Source organism: Pteronotus mesoamericanus, unplaced genomic scaffold (assembly GCF_021234165.1).
Source record: "Pteronotus mesoamericanus isolate MK-2021 breed Mesoamerican mustached bat unplaced genomic scaffold, CSHL_Meso_final scaffold_54, whole genome shotgun sequence".
Classification (NCBI taxonomy): Eukaryota; Metazoa; Chordata; class Mammalia; order Chiroptera; family Mormoopidae; genus Pteronotus; species Pteronotus mesoamericanus.
In genome coordinates this window covers 28,576,971-28,598,335 of record NW_026555321.1, presented here as the reverse complement: position 1 = coordinate 28,598,335, position 21,365 = coordinate 28,576,971, and the positions used below count along the sequence as shown (strand labels likewise).

The 21,365-nt window shown below is 51.4% G+C and overlaps 1 protein-coding gene across 1 annotated transcript in view; it reads left to right on the top strand.

Annotated features, from left to right (window-relative positions):
* The window catches only part of GRIP2 (glutamate receptor interacting protein 2), a 41,190-nt gene that overhangs the window by 2,147 nt on the left and 17,678 nt on the right, over positions 1–21,365 (top strand). Inside the window, exons 2-11 of the mRNA XM_054595206.1 lie at positions 11,972–12,052; positions 12,325–12,460; positions 13,355–13,500; positions 14,198–14,284; positions 14,833–14,908; positions 16,142–16,287; positions 17,121–17,268; positions 17,379–17,548; positions 18,596–18,721; positions 19,056–19,205. Coding sequence (XP_054451181.1) covers positions 11,972–12,052; positions 12,325–12,460; positions 13,355–13,500; positions 14,198–14,284; positions 14,833–14,908; positions 16,142–16,287; positions 17,121–17,268; positions 17,379–17,548; positions 18,596–18,721; positions 19,056–19,205 — 1,266 coding nt within the window. The remainder of the gene's footprint in view (positions 1–11,971; positions 12,053–12,324; positions 12,461–13,354; positions 13,501–14,197; positions 14,285–14,832; positions 14,909–16,141; positions 16,288–17,120; positions 17,269–17,378; positions 17,549–18,595; positions 18,722–19,055; positions 19,206–21,365) is intronic.

The following is a 21,365-nucleotide window of genomic DNA, read 5'->3' as shown; positions in this document are numbered from 1 at the left end:
CAGGCCACTCACCGGGCTCCTCAGTGAGCACCAGGCTTGGGGTCGCGGTCCGTGGGCCGCCCTGCCCAGTGCCCTTTCTCCGCCCCGGAGGACTCCTGCCGGCGCGAGTCCTTTCTCAGGCCCATACCCCGACCACGTCCAGTCCTGCTCCTGGGAGTCTTGTTTATCCCCCCATCTACCCCGAGCCCTTGCAGGAAAGGAGGTGACCGGGGCTGGGGCATGAACACAGATTTGGGCAGAAACTTCCTTCCTCCTTCCGAGTGTTCACTCTTTTTCTGACTCCAGGCCACAAAGTGGTTTTTGTTCCCAGAGCCTGCCAGGCCTGAGTGAGCACAAAGGCTTGGGCAGTATGTGTGTGTGTGTGTGTGTGTGTGTGTGTCCCTCTGCTGTGGCCTGCGCTTCCCACTCATCTCAGGGAACTCTCATCAGAACCACCTGGGTCCTTGGGCATGCCCAGCCTCCTCTTCCAACAGCGGGGGCTGCAGCCACGGGACACCCCGGGCGCCACACCACAGAGACTGCGGAGGCCACGGCCTGGAGCAGCGAGGCCCGGGTTTGCGTCCCGGCACTGCCTCTTCTTGATTCTACAACCTTAAAGAACTTATTCTACCTGTCGGATTCCCATTCTCCTAATCTGTGAGATCGAATTCAGAACCATTTACTGGGCACTCAGCTGTGCGCCAGACCCTCTGTGCTGGACGTAGCAGTGAACAAGCAGACAACACCCCGCCCCCGGAGCTGATCCCTTAGTGGGGCAGAGGCAGATAGTTAATGAGATCACTGAGGTAAACAAACAAAGAATGAGGTCCGTTCGTTGGCATTGAATGTTCTTAGGAAAAGTAAAGCGGGAAGGGAAGTGATGGGAGGAGATGTGGAAGGTGGGGGAGGCGTGGGCGTGCAGGCCTGGCTGGGGACGACCCCCCTGAGGAGGTGACATTTCCGAAGGAGCTGAGGGAGGCAGCTTCACGGATGTCTGAGAAAGAACATTCTGGGCCGAGGGAAGAGCCAGTGCAAAGGCCCTGGGATGGGCATGCATGTGGGATGTGGAACAGGGAGGGGACCGTGCACTGGAGCCGGGCTGGTCAAGGGGAGACTATGAGGAGGTGAGGTCAGGGAGGCTGAGGGGATGAGAATTTTCACACTCAGTGGAGCGAATTGAGTCTTTTTACTGCTCCAGGTGACCACTGTTGGGAAATAAAATAATCCCGTGGTGACTCAGTTTTGAGGTCATGTCCTTGATATTGCTGGTTTCAGAATGAGGCAGAAGAGCACAGACTCAGAAGGCAGAAGGCCAAGGCCTGACTTGAGCCTGCATCTTATCGCACATGATGCTGGGGCCACTGTGGCCCCACAGAGGGGCGTGTCAGCACAAGTGTGGCTCTGGGCCCAGTGTGCGGGGCTCCACACACCTTGGGGATGGGGGATTGCCGGGCTAGCAAGCTCTCCCGGTCATGCCCACGGCACCTGGTAGCCCCGCCGTGCCCTGCCTGTGTGTGCCTGAGCCCTGGCGGGGCGCGGGAGGTGGGTGGGGGCCTCCTGGAGGCCAGCGCTGTCTTCCAGGGTGCCCTGCACTTGGGATCCCTTACGCTACTGTGAAAAAGAGAGAGCAAAGCTGAGGGCTGAGGATGTGGTCTGTTGCCGGGTCCAGAAAGTCCTGAATCCCAGTCCTCCCTCTGCAGCTCACCAGCTGAGTGACCTCTCTGGGCTTCAGTCTCCTCGGCTGGTAAACGGGACCATCAGACAGCCCCCCCCGCCCCCCCAGTGCAGTCCACCGTGCTCGGGGCACGGAACGTGCTTAGAGCGGGCCTGGCACAGGGAAGGGCCCCGCACCCGGTGCCCCTTTTCCATGTTCAGTTTCTTTTGCACTCCTTGGCCCCGAGTGGATCAGGAGTCTACTTTTAAAACCTATTGATATTTTTCCCTCTGGTTTCCCTGAAAAGCACACATGGAACAGAATGAGGGGTCACCCTGTGGCATCGTTGATCTTTCCATGCTTCCCTCTCCCGCGGGAGGCTGGCTTATAGGGAGGCTTGTCGGCTGGGGTTGGGGTGGGGGGTGGCTGTCATTTTAAGCAGAACCAGCTAAGATAGATCTCCATCCAGCTGTCTGCCCTGGCCCAGCTGTGATGGCCAGAGGGACGTTATTCATGAGGAGTCCCCAAAGGAGCTGAGCCCACTGGCATTCTCCCAGAGTCTGCGCAGGGGTGTCTCCCGGGGGGGAGGCGGGGAGGAGGCAGGAATGGGCCCTCTGGCTCTGCCACTTCGGAGCTATGGGACCCTGGGCATGTAAACCTTTCTGTGCCTCAGTTTCTTCATGTGTAACATCGGGATGGTAAGGGTACCTACTGCATAAGATTATCATGTCTATATCATGTCTATAAAGTGGTAATAATAATTTTAAAGTTCTTAGACCATGGCCTAGGGTCAAATCTTGGCCCTGCTCCTTAGAGTGGGAAGTCACTTAACCTCTCTGTGCCTCAATTTCCCCATCTCTCACCTCAGAAAGTGGTGAGGACTAAATGGAATAATGCTTATGAAGCACATAGCACAATACCCAGCATTTAATCAGTCGGAGGTGTTACTGTTACCGGAAAGGGGACCCAGCCCTTAGCAGGTCTGCCTTGGGCTGGCCTGTAGTTTGTGGGTTCTTCGTGCAGGAAAGATTTCACAACGCAAGTCCAGGTGATTTTGAGAGGACATTTATTAAAGCTGGGGGCAGTGAAACAAGGAAGGGCCTAGGATAGAAGAAGCAACAGGAGAGAGACTAGGCAGGGCCGCTGGTGTGGCTGGAAGAAGTCAGAGAAAAGGGGGCTTGGAGACAGGTTCAGGGCGGGGGGGGGGGGGTAGCCCAGGAGGAGCTGCTGGTGCTCATTGCTCCCCTGCCTGCAAGTCTCGTGGGGTCCCGTAGAGTCCAGGGGATGCATGCCTGTGGGGGAGGAAAAGGGGGCAGGGAAAGGGGCAGGTGTGCACCCTGCAGGGAGAGCACAAGCCGGGTCCTTGTCTTGAGGGTTTTAAATGCTGGTAGCTTAGGGGAGGTGTTGGGGAGCATCTCAAGAGACTATTCATCAGCTTCTCAGGTGTGTCCTTTCAGGGCTGTGTCTCCGCTGATTGGCTGGCACAAGGCAGGGGGTCATTCGTCCTCGAAGCTGGTCCTGAGGTCAGCCGTGGCATCACTGCCTGGCTTTTGCTGCTTTTCTGGGTCTGGAGCTGAAAGACAACTGAGGCCTGGATGTTATTTTCTGTATCTGGCTATAAATTGCCCCACCAGTTTGTCCAGCTTCTGTCTCAGTTTCCCCATTACACTTGCCAAGAAATTTCCCTAGCTTCTTACTATCCTGCCTCATCGCCATTGTTAATCTAGGAAAACCCTCTTAACGCTGGGAGGAAAGGGGCAAAGAGAGCACTGTCATGTTTCATGGCTCCTAGGTACCGCATGGGTATCTCCTTTATTCCTCTCACTAACCTTTCAGGTGGGCAACTGGCACCCCCACTGTGCAGAGGAGAAGCCCGAGGGTCAGAGGGAAGTAACTTGACCCAGATCCCTTAGCCAGTCGGCAGCAGATTTCCAACCAGAACCTGAAGTTGGCCTAAGTCCAAAGTCTGTCCTTCCACTGAACGAGCAGTGGCCGAGCGCATGGAGTGCTGTAGCAGGCTCCCTCGGAGAGTAGTCAGCAGTGGGTCACGGTGCACAGTTGTGACGGTTGGATCGAGGGGCGACCAGGGAGCCCCTTGCTCCTCATCAGTACAGAGGGACAGGCTGGCCCTCCCGGTGGCTCGCTGTCATTTCCTGTTCATTTCAAGTTAAGCCTCTAAGCGTTTATTTTCTCAGAGGTCGCCCAGAATGCTACTTCTGGAGGCCCACAGAATCAGGCGTCAGTCGAGGCTGTCTACAGCCGCTCCCAGCACCCCCCTCCTCCTTAGGCGGGTCGGGGCAGAGGCAGCCTGGCCGGGGGCTGACTTCCTTTTTCCTTTGTCAAAGCTCAATAGCTCCCTGGGGCTCCAGAGAGATGGAGATAATGAAGGCAAATTAGCAACGCTTTCAGGAGAAATGAAATGAAAAAGAAACCCACCCACCCACCCTGGGCCCAGCGTGGGGCTGGGGACCAGGTGTACAGGGCTGTGCAGGGTACAGCACCTCTCCCTCCTGCGCCCCCACTCACCCAGCCCACATTTGCCGGGACGGCTGGCTGGCATCTCTGCGGAAATGAATTTCCCTCTGAAGCGAGTTCTCACTGGATGGATGGACTGAAGGCAAAAGCTCATAATTGCCCATTGCTGGAAGGAGGAGACAGGAAAAAAGAAACATGGGGATAAAAATATCTCTTGTTTTTTATGCATGTTTCCAGCTGAAAATTGGTGGGAAAGATGTTTTTGAAAAGCCTTCATCTTTAAGCATGTAATTACCAGGTCCCAGAACAAAAAAGAGAGAGTGGGAAAGAGTGAGCATGTTCTCTGAGGGAGGGGGACCGGGGCCTGAACCCCCATGGGGATTTCTATAAATAAAATAATTTCTTCAAAATTCTCAAGCATAGGCTGGCTAGAGCCAGTGATGGGGAAGTGGGGATAAACACCCTTTTTTACAGGTGGAGAAATAGAGACCTAAGTCACAGAGCCAGTGGGTAACGCTGGCCCTGCTTTGATACTTGGTTTACAGGCTGCCTCACCCACATCCGGGGATGCTGGTGACAGCGGGATGCTTTGTCTCCTCTGAACAGGACTCAGCAAACATTGTAGCATCTTATGGGTGACTTTCAGAATGTGGTGGCGGGTCTTTGATATCCAGAAGTCTTATTTGGGGAGGTCATCAAAGCCATGCCCCGAAATGCATGTGTCTTCCCTAGGGAAGAGCCTCTCAAGCCCTCACTCACTGCCCACGGGCTCCTTGCACAGAGGGGTATGAACCCTGGTTTGTAGCACCCTGTCAGGCCCACCTGGCTGCTGGGAGAAGAGACAGCTTACAGCCCGAGCTCAAAGCCAGCAAAACTGTAGAAGGGAGTTGGGGCCACTCAGTGTTAAGACAAGCAGACCCATGCACCTCAGCTGCCCCGAGGGCATCATTGCAGCTCGATTCACACTGAGTAGTTCACTAGAGCAAGATCTGAATGCTGGGATGAGGGAAGATGGACGAGGACACTCTTGGGGGATTCCACAGAGACACCTCAGGAGATGGGTCCTGGCCTTCAGCAGCCAGCATCCAACATCTTCCGCTTCAGAATTCTGCATTTGGAGATCCCATTGCTCCTCAGTCTAAGTCTCTGAATTTTTTTTTTTTTTTTTTTTTTTTTTTGTATCAGGTCTCAAAACTCCATCTTTAACCCACTGTTTTTTCTACTCTATTCTCCGGGATCCTACTGCTCTGAATTTGGCAAACTTGATCCACAGCTTCCTCTTTCTTTTCTTAAGAGATAATCTCCCCCTCCCCAATCCCCAGGCTCATAAACCTGGAGCCAGCAAAGTTACCTTTAATCTTCCCAGGACAGCCCGGGACAGAGGGATTGTCCAGTGGCAGAATCTCATTGGCACCGGATAAGACAGATTTTATTTATTTCATTTATTTTTAAAATATTTTATTTATTTTTAGAGAGAGGGGAAGGGAGGGAGAAAGAGAGAAAGAGAAACATAGATGTGTGAGAGAAACATCGATCGGTTGCCTCTGGTACGCACCCTGACAGGGGACCAAACCCACAACCCAGGCATGTGAACCCACCGGGAATCGAATCTGCAGCCTTTTGCTTTGCGGGACAATGCCCCACCAACTGATCCACACTGGTCAGGGCAAGACAGATTTTCATTCCAGAATTGCTCTCATGAAATAGCAGAGAAGTTCGCTATCACACAGTTGATATAACCCAGTCTTATTAATTTTATTAGCTCAGAAACATCTTGTTGAATCCAAATGAAGTGCGAGTTAGAGAATTGTAATGGGAGGCATTATACTTAATGGGGTGTTGCCTAAATCGTTGCTGGCTGATGTGAACAGGGGGCCTGGGGAAAGGGGAGGGAGCAGAGCTGCTGGGGGCCCAACTCTAGGATCCTTAGAAATGATCCCGGGTTTAACTGCTGCTTGATTTGCTGTTTACCACCTTCTGGCAAGCAAAGGGAGCCTGGACCTGATCCCACTGAGTGGAGTGAGCGGGGAGCAGAGATCGTTTCTCAGTAGTTAGAGCTGCAGGTGGCAGAAGTACTTAGGCTGTTAGACCCCAGCTGAGCTGCAACCTTGACCCTGCCCTGAGCCCCAACCCTGCCTCTGGAGCAGTGATTCTCAGAGGGGGGCAAAGTTGCTCCCTTAGTGGCCCCGGGCAACCTTTGGAGCCATTTTGGGTTGTTACTACTGGGGTGGGGTGCTACTGGCATCTAGTGGTCAGAAGACAGGGATACTGCTAAACAGCCTAGGAGGCAGAAGAGAGCCCCCTACCACATGGAATGTCAGCAAAAAAGGTCAATAGTGTGGAGGCTGAGAAGCCTGCTCTAGACTGAACCCTGTTCCTGATTCTGACGGAGCCCCAACCCTGACCCAGGCTGAGTCCTGATCCTGACCCAGGCTGACTCCACTGCTGACTGAATTCTCATCTGATCTTCCCTTCAGGGGAGGACTGGCTGGGATGGGTAAGTAAGTAGCTTCTGCCCCCTGCCAGGGCTGATGCCTCTCCAGCCCTTCTTTCTCATGTCCCTCTGAGAAGGGAGGAGGGGCGCTGGGTCCTGTGGGTTAGGTCCTGCTGTGGCCAGGAGGCTGGCAGAGAGGAGAAGAGTGATCTTCCCACAGCTGGTGAATGACTGAGCCAGGATATACGCTCAGGCCAGATTGGGCCCTGAGCCCATGATCACAAGGCCAGGCCCAGCTGGAGCTGCAGGGTTGGAGGTGGCAGGCAGGTTATTCTTCAAGGGCCAGGGAGTTGGCTGGGGGGGTTGTCCAGGCTCAGGTGAGACCTGAGGAAGCAGCAGAAGCCCATGATGTAGAGCTGGTAGCTGGGAGGGGTGGTCCCCTGAGGCAGCATGGGAAGCTCATCAGCTCGATGGTTTGATAGTTGTCCTTGCCCATCTAGTCCAGTGCTGAGAAAGGACTTGGAGAAGGAATATGAAAAAAATAAGCTGGTCAAAGAAGCCTTGACACGGGGTGGGGTGGGCAAAAGGGCCTGGGTCTGGCCCTGGCTCTTTGCAAAGACTGCCTTGGCCGATGACTTTGCTGTGCTGCTCTGAGCCTCATTGTCCTCATCTGTCAAATGGGCGTGAGGGGAACACCTACCTCCTCCCAGGGTCACTGTGAGAAGGGAAGGAGAAAAAGGAGACAGTGTGGGTGGTGTGCACAGGGCTTGGCTGGTACACCACACGAGTCTCCTTCCTCTGTCCCAACGGGACAGAGGAGAATCCAGGGCACAGTGCATAAAACAAGGGGCTGCTGCAGGGAGTCAGGCACTGGCCTTGTCACAGAACAGGTAGCTTGAAAACTAGCTTCAGACTCTGGAAGTGCACAGATGCACTCACAGGAAATGGAAAGAGTGAGCTAGGAAGGAGATAAGGATTGTCTGTGTAACCACTTCTATCACCTTGGTAACAGAGGTGTGGCCAGTGCAATAAGGCAAGCAAAAGAAATAAAAAGTATAACATTTAGAAAGTAACAAATAAAGCTGCCATTATTCACAGATGACAGGAAATCCAAAAGAATCTATAGATAAACTATTACAGTTAATACGTGGATTTTAAAGGCCAGAATATAAAAATCAACTACTATTATGTAATTAGAAATAATTAGAAAATTATTAGAAATGATTAGAAAATGAAACTTGGAAAACAATTCCACTTATTATAACATTAAAACACTGCAAATATCTAGGAATACATTTAATGAAAAAGATGTAAGGCCTTCACCTGCAAAAGTACACAATATTCTTGGGAGAAATTAAAACAAAAATAAATGGAGGATACCATATACTATGTTTATCAATTGGGAAATTCAATATTTAAAGATGTTCATTTTCTACAAATTGATCTACATATTCAATGCATTTCCAATAAAAAACTGAAAAGAAAACTGAAAACCAGCAGGATGAGTGTAAGCTGATGCTGATGCTTCCCTGTGGGGGTAGCAGCATGCATGGGGGTGTTTTCTGGTCCGATAACCAAGGGCCGGGGTTTTAATAGTTTAGGGAAACAGGAGAGGATGCCCTGTGCATTCCCTAGTTGGAACTGATAACCCAGCCTAAAGCTGGAACTTTAAAAATGGTATACCCTTAGTGAAAGGGGGACTTGGAAAATATCCACTCATCTACCGAGGAGATAAAACAAAAGCTTCTCCATCTTGACTAAGCCCCAAGTGGACTCCCTTAAGAATTTGATCTGGGGTTTGCCCTTTGTTTTTGCTGAAGGTTATAATTTACACCACCTCCATGGCTCTAGAATCTTGGAGCCAACAACTTAATATGAACATTGGTGGCAGAGTAATGACCCTTTGGCATGCACCCAGGGGAAGGAATTACGAATTCTCTCTGGACCCTGGGGGGACCTGCCCTTAACTAGGCTGAATAAAATTCCCACAGATAAAGCTCCACTAGAGATGAGCTCATAGTCCAATAATTACCAAACACAGGAAGAAGCAATCCATCGTGAGGGAGTGTCATTAGACAGCAGCAGTACTTCTCAAGAGTATGAGGTAATAGAAACATACCGTAATAGATGAATATTGAAAATTTTTTTAATATTAGAAGTGCATAAGAAACAGTAAGAGACAAGGAAGGAACAACATAGGAAAACAAGAGGAAAACAAGGAAATAAGCAAACAGAACTTTCAAAAACCAAAAATTTACTTGTTAAAATTAAAAGTTCACTGGCACCAAGCCTTGACCAATGTGGCTCAGTTGGTAGGGCGTCATTTCACAAAGCGAGAGGTCACCTGTTTGCTTGTGGTCAGGGCACATATAAGGGGCAACCAATTGATGTTTCTCTCCCTCTCTTTCTCCTTCCTTCCTCTCTCTCTAAAAATAAATAAAATTTTTAAAAAAAATAAAAATTCATTTGTATTGGGAAAATTTGAAAATGAAATGGGTCTTAAATTAATAATTAAAGAATTATTTTAATGTGGTAAGGTGTGATAATGGTATTTTGCTATGTAAGAAATATGTTCCTATTTTTTAATGCATACTGGAATATTTAAAGGTATAATTTTTTTATGTCTAGGGTTTGCTTTAAAATATTTCAGCATAGATAAAAATAAATGGAGTAAACATGACAAATTGTTAATAATTATTAAAACTAGATGTTGGGTAAATACAATTCATACCAGTGGCTCTCAGACTTCAGTGTGACACCGAATCACTTGGATTTTCAAAACATAAATTAGTACATCTGACAAAACACTTGTAACCAGAATACATAAAAATTCAATAACAAGAAAATAAATAATGCAATTTAAACATGGGCAAAAGCTTTGCAGAGACACTTCACCAAAGAAGATATATGGATGGCAAATAAGGGAAAGTGTTCATCATTAGTCATAGCAAATGTGAATTAAAACCATATTAAAATATCTCCACACATCTATTAAAATGACTAAAATTAAAAAATAAAATCCTGACATTGCCAAGTGCTGGTGAGAATGTGAAGCAATTGGAACCCTCTCACATTGTTAGTAGGCATGCAAAATAGTGTAGCCACTTGGTAAAACAGTTTGGCAGTTTCTTACAAAATTAACCTCATCCTTACCATATGACTCAGAAACCCATTCATGGGCATTTACCCAAGTGGAATGGAAACTTATAGTCAAACAACAACCTCTATGCAAATATTCCTTACAGCTTTAAAAATCACCCCAAACTGGAAACCATAGAAATGTCTTTCAAAAGGAGAATGGCCAAACAAACTGATGCATCCATGCAATGGAACACTACTCAGCAATGGAAAGAAGCAAGCTACTGATACATTCAACATCATGGATAGGTCTGGAAAGATTGTGCTAAATGAAAGGAACTCAACTCAAAAATCTGCATATCATATGATTGCCTTTATATGACATTCTAGGGAAGGCAAAATTATATAGACAGAAAACAGATCGGGGCTTATGGGGCTGAGATTGGGGGAGGGACTAGATACGAAGCAGGAGTAAGGAGAATCTGGGGGGGAGGCAATAGAAATGTTCTAAAATTTGATTGCTGGACATATTTCCCAAAACCCACAGAAATACACACCAGAAAGAATTAATTTTAATGTATATGAGGTGTGTCCAGAAAAAGTCCAGCCATTGTTAATATGATGAGAAAGGTTTGCAGGATGTCGATGTAGCCTGGCAGCCAAGGAGGGTGGACTGGAATGCGCATGCGTGAACAATGATGGCTTCACTGTACTGGTCAGTAGGGGCAGTAGACGTCATTGAGTGAGCACATGTACTTGTGTGGCCATCTCGTTCAAAATGACTGATCGAGTAGAGCAACAAATCTGCATCAAATTTTCCATTAAGCTTGAACATTCCTCCATGGAAACTATTTGGATGATTCAGAAGTCTGCAGCTACAGGCAACTGGTGATTGGCAACTTTATCACAACAACATGCCCTCTCACACATCATGTCTCATGCAGAGTTTTTTGGTGTAACATCAAATCACCCAGGTGACTCGGCTCCTCTACAGCCCAGATTTAGCACCCAGCAACTTCTGGCCTTTCCCAAAACTAAAATCATCTTTGAAAGGGAGGCGATATCAAACCATTGATGAGGTTCAGGAAAATACAACTGGGTAGGTGATTGGGAGAATTGGGTGAGGTCCTAGGGTGCCTACTTTGAGGGGGACTGAGACGTCATTGTCCTATGTACAGTGTTTCTTGTATCATGTATCTTCTTCAATAAATGTCTCTATTTTTCAGAATATATGGCTGGATACCTTCTGGACAGACCTCATATACATTTTTAAAAGTGGAGGAAAATGTTAGATTAATATACTAACACACACACACACACACACACACGCACAGCTTGCTAGACTTCATCCCCAAAGTTTCCAATTTACTAGGTTTTAGGTGGGGCCCAAAAATTTACATTTCTGACAACTTGCCAGGTGATGCTAGATACTGCTGGTCTGGGACCTCACTTTGAGAACCTCTGCCTTATATAATTCTAGTACTTATGCTTGAATTGTATGAAGAATTTCTAAGTTAAAAAACCCAAAATGATAGATTTCATTGAAGATTAGAAAAATCTTTTTCCCAAGACGGAAAAAAGGGCAGGGAATATGATAGGTGGGTAAAGGGTTGTGGGGGCTAAAGTGGAAATTCCAAAGTACATCTCTTAAGTGTTTCAAAGGAGAGATGAAGAAAACAATACTTGAAGAAATAATGGGAGAACATTGTCTAGAATTAAAGCTGAAGGAGACAGACTTACCTGGGGCTGTGTAGAATGTCTGAGAATATGGCTCGTAAACTGTGAAGTGCTGTCCTCATGAAGGAGCATGAATCTGGCCCACTCCAGATTGAGTTCATGCATGGTCAGCACTGTCTTACATGTGCTGTGGCACCTACCTGGATGTGAGAGAGCTCCCTGTCCCAGCAGGTGTCCCAGCACAGCTCCAGGTGGGGAGTCAGCAGACCTGGGTTCTGACCCACATTGCACACTTCCCCAGCTGTGTGACCATGGGCGTGAGTTGTCCCTCTCTGGGCCTCAGCTTCCTTATGCGTGCAGTGGGGTAATATTACCCGTAATAATAACACCAGCCGTGGGGCTGTGCAGATGGTTAAATGCAGAACAGCTGTGAAGGTTCCAGTATATGGTTAGTGTTCAAAAGAGTATTATTAAGCCCAAGAGAAGAGACGGAGCCTCCCTCAGGAGCAGAACCCCCAAGAATCCCCCAGCAGAGACATAGGTGGAGCTGGTGGCAGGAAGGAACCCCCCTTACAGGCCGTATCCACGATGTGGAGGATTCCCAAAGCATAAAGGTTTGCCTGAATGGAAGTGAAAATGGAACTCAGGGCCTTTTCTGTCCCTCTTGCCTGCAGACGATGGGCCTTACTCCAAAGGAGGCAAGGATGCAGGAGGGGCCGATGTGGCCCTGGCTTGCCGCAGACAGAGCATTCCAGGTAACGAACCCCCTGTCCTTCCTCTTTCTCTGTCCTGGAGGCACAGAGGCTCTGGGTGGGGGGTCAGACAGCATTGGCTCTGCTGCTAACTTGCTCTGTGACCTTAGAGCAACCACATAACCTCTCTGATCCTCCTCTGTAAAAAGGAGATATCTCACCCAGCGTAACGCTGCCGAGCACCCTGCTTACTGAGTGTTAGCCTCGCTTGTCTTGGAACCAGGGGCCCAAAATTGCCCCCTGCTGCCCCCTCACCGCCCCCCATATGTCAGCAGAGGAGTTCCGAGGGGTCACCATGGTGGAGCTGATCAAGAAAGAAGGCAGCACGCTGGGCCTGACCATCTCAGGAGGCACTGACAAGGATGGGAAGCCCAGGGTCTCCAACCTGAGGCCTGGGGGGCTCGCGGCCAGGTGAGACGTGGGGCTTGGTGGGGGCAGCAGGAGGGGGCTAGAGACCAGTGGAAAATGTTCTCGGGCTTTGGGTAAAGTGATCAGGCAGCTGTTTCCAGAAGCGCCCAAGAGCTTGGTGTCTGCAGAAGGAAGCCCTCCAGTGGGGGCTATCACTCTAGGCCCCGGTTCCTCCTCTTTCCCTCTCCATCCCTGGCTGACTTGGCCACAGTGCCCCATCTTGCCAGGCCCTCCAGGCCTTTGCCTATGCAGTTCCCTCTGCCTGGGGGTCCCATTCCCCCATGACACCCCCCTGGCGGAGCCCTCCCTCCACCCCTCCACACTGCCTCTGGGCAGCCGCCACCCCCAGGCTGGGGCGGCCGCTCTGCCGGCACAGCCCCGTGTGCCACTTCTGCACACGTGGCCCTGGGTTTCCTTACTGTTTTGCCTCTGTGGCTCCCTTGGACCATGAGCCCCATGAAACCTGGGAGTTCGCCTCTCTGTCGCTGCTTCTCTGGGTCTGCACAGGGCAGGTGCCGGGAAGTGTTCATTTGAACGGGAAGGGTGAGTGGTGGAAAGCCTGGAACAGCGTTAGGGACTAGCAAAGGAGGGGATCATCTGGCCTCTTTGCGGCCTCTGCTGGGGCTGCTTAGAGCTCTGAGGGTGACCCCCGAGCAGAAGGAAAAGCAGACAGACCAGCATCAGGGGAAACGTCGGGCCTGGGTGTCTGGCAGGTCTAGGTTAGAATCCGCACTCTCCTACTCACTCCCTGTGTGGCCCTGGACATGGTCTGACCTCTCTGAGCCTAAATTCTCCATCTGTAAAATGAGGATCCAGGGGACATAAGGATTCAGTGGAGGGCGGGTGTCAATGCTGGCACCTGTCACCGTGCATGTGCTCTGGCCTCCTTGCTCCCAGGAGCGACCTGCTGAACGTGGGGGACTATATTCGGTCAGTGAACGGGATCCACCTGACCAGGCTCCGCCATGACGAGATCATCACCCTGCTCAAGAACGTGGGCGAGCGCGTGGTGCTGGAGGTGGAGTATGAGCTGCCCCCGCCCGGTGGGTGCCCTTGGACAGGGAACTTTCTCCACTGCCTTGGTTGTGGGTGGACACATCTGCCTCCCCGCCAGCACCTGGGTGGTGGGGATGGTGCCACATGGGGTCGGTGGCACCTGGAGACTGGCTGCAAATGCCCATACCCCCTCGGGCCTTTGCCCGCAGCCTCAGTGTGCTGTCACCGGGAGGTGGCAGGGCCCTGTTTATAACCCGCCGTCATGCTGCATATTTAGTTTCCAGATTTTTCCCTTTATGGGGACAAGTTTTGAGAACACTGCCTGAATAAACTGTTCCCTGCCCTACCGCGCTCCCTTCCCCACCATCCTATACTGAGTACAGTGGCCTAGGGTTTGGCCTAGCTCTGAATTTTCAAAGTTGGTCTAAAGTCTTGAAATTGGGTAACTGTTTGGAATTCAAGCCCGGCCCGGGCCCACCAGCCATGGATTCAAGCTGGAGTTCTGTCATCGTCCCTGCGTGAGCCTGGGGCAGGCCCTTTCCCCTCTCCAGGTGACGGGCTAAGTGGGTGTTAGAAAAGCGTCCCTCTAGACCCCACTCACCCTGCCTGTTAAATGGGGGAAAATTTGCCCTCCCTGTAATCTCTGTGACTGGTCACCCAACTCTCCCGGAATGAGCTGTGGGGACATCGGCCAGCTTGGCGACGGGACTGAGAGACTCAAAGGAGTCCTGCATCTTTCTCTAGCCCCTGAGAACACCCCGGGGATCATTTCAAAGACAGTGGACGTCTCCCTCTGCAAGGAGGGCAATAGCTTTGGCTTTGTCCTCAGAGGTCAGTGTAACAGTCACCCTTGGGCCAGGGGGCGGGAAAGTGGTTAATTCTAAGTCTGTGTATGTTCTGTGTTGCTTCGATGAATCTATATATAAATCTGATATATCATATATATCTTGTTTCTGACCGTAAAGAACCCAGCACGATTAAGCCAAGTATAAAATGGAAAATTTGGTCAAGCGATGAAGTGTGCGTGGTTAAGGGGAGTGTGAGGGAAACACTGTACCCGAAAATAATGGTGAAAGCTGCCGCCGGGGTCAGGAACAACGTTGGGAGCTGTCTAGCCAAGAGGGCAAAAAGGGAACTAGGATGAGATGGCAGGAGGCGGGCGAACCATTTAACAGGGAGAGGACTTTAGTCACGTTCCCTGCTTTTTGCCCCAGCTCTGGCTGGCAGGAGGGATTCGCTGTTGGTATCTCACATGAGGGTCTGACAGGGTCCTCAAACAGTTTTAATTAAGGGGCCTGCTTAGAGGTTGGGCCAGGGCCTCTGGGCCTCAGGGAAGGCGAGGATAGATGATTTTCCGCGTCTCGTTGAACTCGGTCCAGGAGGTGCCCATGAAGACAGCCACAAGTGTCGCCCACTTGTCCTGACCTACGTGCGGCCCGGGGGCCCGGCTGACAGGTGAGCCTGAGCCAGAGGAAGCCTTACAGCCTCGCACTGCACTGACCAGCCCCCATTCCCAGGGAAGGAGGCAGGGCAGCGGCCATCGTGCCCTTTCTCTGGGGGAGAGAGTTGAGGTCCAGAGAGGGGACGCCCTTTGCCCATAGTCGTTCAGGGAGTGGTTGGTGGAGCCAGGACTAAACTCCAAATGAGAGAGACCCTGAGCTCTTTCATCCCCAACATTCTGTTGTCTCGGGGGGCCAAGGGGACAAGCAAGGCTTGGTGGCACGTGGCTCTTCCGTTCCCTGGCCTTAGTTTCCCCTCCGGGAACTGGGCCTGACACTGAAGCCCTTAAGAGTTGCTGTAAAAGATTTTGGGGCACGGTGATCCGTGTCTCCGTGGCCCTGTGCATTCAGCGCCCTCCCCGAGTCCTGGCTGCGCTGCCGCCCCGGCCCTGCCCAGAGACGCCAGGAGGAGAAAATGTGGGGCAGGAATGTGTCCAGTTCCCAGCCCCTGATGTCCCCAGTGGGAGATTCCTGGCCATTTTAAGAGAAGCCTGGAACAGCCTTGTCAGAAATCTAAATCCGTCCTGGGACAGCGCCCTGTGACAGGCTATTCATAGAACCTCCCAGAATAGCTTTGGCCACCTGCTGGGGCAGGCATTCCAGGGCAGGGATTTGACTCAACCAAAGTGAACCCCATCTCGGGCCCCACCCTGGGGCCCCTGATGAATTGGTTCCCAGGCACATTTGTCACCAGGACAGAATCACTGTTGAGCAGCCAGGGTGGGGACAGTGGGAGGGAATCTCTCCGTGAGCAGTGAGAAGCATCCCGATCACCCCGTCACGGGCGCTGTGTGGCCCTGGCAGGGCTGCCACCCTCTCTGGACCCTGGCACTCTCCTCTACGTCCAGGGCAGGAGGGGGGTGGTGACCTCGAGGGCCATCCCAAGCTCTGCCATTGCAGGGGTGAGATAGGACTGAATTTCTCGAGCACCAAGTGGCGGGGGAGATGTCAGAGCTGACCCGACGCCCATCCTCACTCGCCTGCTTCCCGCGTTCAGCGGCACATTCATAGTGGCTCATTCTTCCCCTCACTCGTGCACCCCTTCGCTCATCTGTTCCGTCCCTTTCTCCTTCACCCGCTCCCCGCCCCTCCTCTGTCCTCTGTGCCCACCTCTCCCAATGCCCTCTTGGCAGGGCTGTGCCCAGGGCTTACGCTGGGCCAGGCTGGCTGACCAGGCCCTTCCCTGCAGGGAGGGCTCTTTGAAGGTGGGTGACAGGCTGCTCAGCGTTGATGGGATCCCACTGCAAGGGGCCAGCCACGCTGCGGCCCTGGCCGCTCTGCGGCAGTGCAGCCAGGAGGCCCTCTTCCAGGTGGAGTACGATGTGGCCATTCCAGGTGAGCTGGGGGCCTGGGGAGGTGGAGGCCCGAGGACGGGAGAAAGAGATAGTGGGCCTAGGTCCTCACCGCTGCAAAGGCTGAGTGACCTTGGTCCAGTCGCTCAGCCCCTCTGAGCCTATCTGGGCAATACACATTATGTACCAGGCGTTATTTGATGCATTGGGGGATTCTGCTGAGGGCAGTGCACACAAAGCCTCTGTTCTCGTGGTGGGGAGAGATGGACAGTAGAGTGTCAGATGGCAGTAGTGCTATAAAAAATTAGGGAGAGAGATGGGAAGGGCTACGGAGTGCCCTCTGACTTGCAGCCATCAGGCGAGAGAAAGGCCATGGTGGCTGGACCAGGCTGGGGCCTGGGGGGGAACACAGTTGGGGTCGGATTCAAGAAACGTGGTGGAGGTCAAGCTGGCCCGATGTGCTGACCTTTGGACATGGTGGCGGGGCTGAGAGCAGAAAGAACTACATCTTGTTTTTGAGCCACTGGGCGGGTCCATGAGGGCGGCAGTTTCCGAGGTGGGGAAGGGTTGCCGTGGACACTACAGCTCAGTGCTGGCACACAGCGGGCTCTCAATCAATGTGAGCAAAGCAGCACTGTCCCCCACGGCCCTGCGGCCGAGCCCCTCAGAGCTGAATCCCTGCCCTCCTCTGCTGCACAGTGGCTCTGTGGACTGGGACAAAGCCTTTACTTCCACATGTCTCAGTTTTCTAGTCTGTAAAATGGATACAGTGGTCTTTCTCTGGCAACAAGGATTAAATAGAGGCAGCAGAGTGAGGCTAGGGACGAAAGTTCTCACTATTTGCATTTTAAACTCTTCTTTCCTTCCATGGGCCAGACACTGTGGCCAATGCTTCAGGGCCCTTGATAGTGGAAATAACCAAGACGCCGGGGTCCGCCCTGGGGATCTCGCTCACCTCCGGCTCCTACCGGAGCAAGCCAGTCATCACCATTGACCGCATCAAGCCTGCCAGTGTGGTGGACAGGTGAGGCACACCCTGGGCACTGCCACAGTGAAGGGGGTAGGCAGGAGGAGAGGCCACCCGGGTTCTGCCTGGCCAGACCAGCCTCCCGCTTCACCACCCTGCCCGGCCAGGAGTGGAGCGCTGCATGCTGGAGACCACATCCTAGCCATCGACGGCACCAGCACGGAACATTGCTCGTTGCTTGAGGCCACCAAGCTCCTGGCCAATGTGTCAGAAAAAGTGCAGCTGGAGATCCTGCCTGCGCCCCACAGTCGACGGCCCCCGAAGCCCTCCGAGGCAGGTGGGTCCCCTTGGAGGATCTCAGGAGCATCGTGTGTATTAACTCCTTCTGATCCTCCCCATTATCCTAGTCGGTGGCCACTGTCTTAGTCCAATTGTACAGATAATGACAGTGAGGCGCAGAGAGGCTGAGTGACTGTCCCAGTGACCTGGCAGCTGGCTGCAGAGTCGGCCACGCCCTGTGTGAGTGCGGAGGTGCTGCACTGGGAGGAAGACTCCATGGGCTGAGTCGCTGGGTCCTCACCCTTCCTTCCAAGGATACGTCGTCCCCGGGTGGACCCCTCAAAGCCCCGCCGCAGAAGGAAGAGCCAGATGGGACCTGGGGCTGTCTGGGAGGAAGTGTTGCATGGCAGCCAGTGTGGATGATCAGGTCGGGCAGGTGGGGAGGCAGCTCTCTGGCGTCCCCGGGGACGCAGGTGCCCAGATGGAGTGTGAGTGTGAAGAATTCCCTGGTCGGGGGAGGCCTGTGAAAGGTTGAAGGGGGACGATGCCGAGCTGAGCAAGAATCAGCCAACCCACCAGAAGCCCTGGCACACAGACCGCCCCCGAGAGCCCAGCATGGGGCCGAAATGGCCAGGCCCTGGCCGAGGGCTCAGGGCGGGACCCCTAGAGCTCAGCCCCCAGCCGAGGCTGCCCGGACAATGGCCCTGGGGCAGGTTCCCAAGATGCTGTGGCCAGATGCCCTCTACCAGCTGCACTCCTCAAAGCTGCCAGGTCAGTTCTTAGGCTCCGGGGCCAGTCGGCCTGGTTCAAATCCTTCTCCACCACCTCCTGCTCTGGGCCTTGGCTGGGCCTGCTTTTCCTCCCCCGTCCCTGTTGCTGCAAGGCTGAGCCCCGAACACAGTGCCCAGCCGGCACATCACAGGCGCTGGGGACACATGAGCAGAATCCTGACGGCCTCCCTTGGCTCCAGGGAAGCTCAGGATCTGCTGGTCCTGCTTTCCTCACTTCATCTGCAGAGGGGAGTGCAGCCTGGGGTCAGGTGAGTTCAGACTTGCTCAGACCCTGACCCCTGCACCTCTCTCTCCTCTTTCTCCGCTGGCCACAGTGAAGGTGCAGAGAAGTGAGCAACCACATCGCTGGGACCCCTGTGTGCCCTCCTGCCACAGCCCCCGGCCCGGCCTCTACAGGACACCCACCTGGGCCACGCCTGCCGGCCAAGATCAGAGCCGATGTAACATGACCACTCCGCTGTGGCTGTGCATGTGTCATAGGGGAGGAAACCTAGACTCGGAGATATCAGGGGGTCTGCCCAGTGTCCCCTGGCTCATCAGCGATGAGAGGGGCTGCTGTCCTGGCAGCTGGGTTTCTCCAGGTCCATGAGATCCCCACAGTCTTTGAGGCCCAGAAGGGGAGAGACTTGCCTGAGGTCATACAGCGAGTGGTCAAGGGGAATGGGGGAAGGCACCCCTCTGTGTCCCTGTGGTCGGGTGGCTTCCTGGCGCCCACTGTGCTGTCCGGGGGAGGGCCCTGCCGGAGTTCACGGGCCTGCGCTCTCACCTCCCCAGCCTTATCCTCGACTCCATTTTCCTCGCCGATCACAAACCACACGTTCTCCTGCACCAACCCCAGCACCCTTCCCCGCGGATCCCAGCCCATGAGCCCCCGGACCACAATGGGGCGGAGGAGGCAGCGAAGGAGGGAACACAAGAGTTCACGTAAGCCACGCTCTCTTCCCTCCCCTCTGGGCTGCCTGCCTGCCTGAGAGAGAGGTTTGCCGACGGGCGGGTGTATTTTGGGCAGGACCTTAGGAGTGTGCGTGGGGTGGGGAGTCGTTAAATAGCATGAATGGCACACACAGACGGTCGGGCAGGTTGTGTGCTGCACGAGGACACGTCCGAGTTACTTTTTACGTTTTAGTCTTGTATGTTTATTAGGGAAAATTCCCAGCAGGTGGGGACAAAGTGTTTTCTTGAGGACAGGATGCCTTTTCAGACTTGCAAGCAGGTCTCACAGTAACTCTGTTTCATTTTTTTCATTCAGTCCTTTCTGATCTACTCAGTTGCGTGGTGTAACTGTGTCTTTATCACTTCTCTGACATTTAAAACATTTTCCCTAAGACAAAGACACAAAGGCCTGAGACTAACCATCCGGAATGTAACAATTTTTATTATATCTGTGTATATATTTCTACTTATCTTTTGATTAGAGACTTTTTATTTATGAAGGTATTTTAATATTATAAAGAGTGAATAAATGTAAAGGCAAATAGTAGTGACTGAAAATGTAGGAGTCATGTGGAGTAGCAAAAATCACAAGAACACCCAGAATTTTAAAATCTTTCCTAGGGGTAGAATCTTTCCTTCGTTGATGTAAAAATTATACCCAGCCTCCTGCCGCGTGAGTTGCAGAGGCTCCGAGAAGGATGGAAGGTCAAAGTGGGCCGTTTGGAGCGGACCCAGGGGAGGGAAAGGAGGAGTCCAGTCACCTGGCACCTGAGGTTTCTGGCTGTGAGGTTTCTGGCAGCCAGAGTGAAAGGGAAGCAGGTTTCAAAGTCCACTGAGAAGTAAAGCTCACCTTTACCAACCGCCTTTGTCCACCGGCAAAGCTAGGGGTATGTAGGGAAAAGATTCAGGTACACTGTTTACAGGTAGGGGCATGTGGATGTGGGGGCTTTTGGGACCCTTCAGCTACCTGCTTCCTAGAATGGGTGATTCATAAAACTACCATTGTTAATTCTTGATAATAACAATTAATTAACTAGTCAAATGACATTTTTGAACACCTGTGTATGTATCAGGCACCATTCTTACCATGAGGGATACAATAGTAAAAAAATTATAAAGATAAATATAGTAACACAATATACCCAACAACATAATATATTATCCATACTGTAATGTGTAATATGAAACATAACACAATACTGTATAAAAACATAATAGTATAATATGATTAGTAATATAATGAAATCCAAAAATAAATTTTATTTAATAAATCGTATTTAATGCCCATATTTTAAATTCAAAACTCTTTTTTTCAATGACAGTTGACATTCAGTAGTATTTTGTGTTGGTTTCAGGTGTACAGCACAGAGGTTAGACAATCATGTACTTTCCAAAGTGACCCCCCGGTAAGCCGAGCCCCCTCTGACACCACGCGCAGTCGCTGCAATGTTATTGACTGCGCTGCCTGCGCTGTACTTACCTCCCCGGGACTGTTTTGTGACCGCCAATTTGTACTTCTTAGTCCCTTCCAATATCCATATTAATAACCCAAATGGATTTTATATATGAAACATAAAACAATATATATTAAATAATATATCAAGCGTTAGTTATATATAAAGTTATCATATGAACCAGCAACTCTATATCTAGGCATTTGCCCAGGAGAAGGGAAGCTGTATGTCATGCCCGCACAAAGGCTTATATATGAATATTCATAGCACATGATTCATTTTAGCCAAGAGGTGGAAACAACCCAGATGTCTGTTAACAGATGAATGGATAAACAAACGTGGTATATTCATACAAGGGGATATTTAGCCTTAAAAAGGAATAAAGTTTTGATATATGCTACTGTGCAATATGGATGAACCTTGCAAACATTGTGCTAGGTGAAGAAGCCAGACACAAAAGATCACGTATTATGTGATTCCATTGATATGAAGTGTCTAGAATGGGTAAATCTCTAGAGAAGAAAATAGATTAGTGGTTGCTTAGGGCTGGGAGAGATGGGAGGATTTGGGCCTATAGATAAAAGGAACAGGAACAGGGCTTCTTTTTTGAGCTGATGGTTGTACAACTTGGTGAATATCCTAAAAATCATTGAATTGTATACTTTAAATCGGTGAATACTTTGGGAGGTGAATCGTA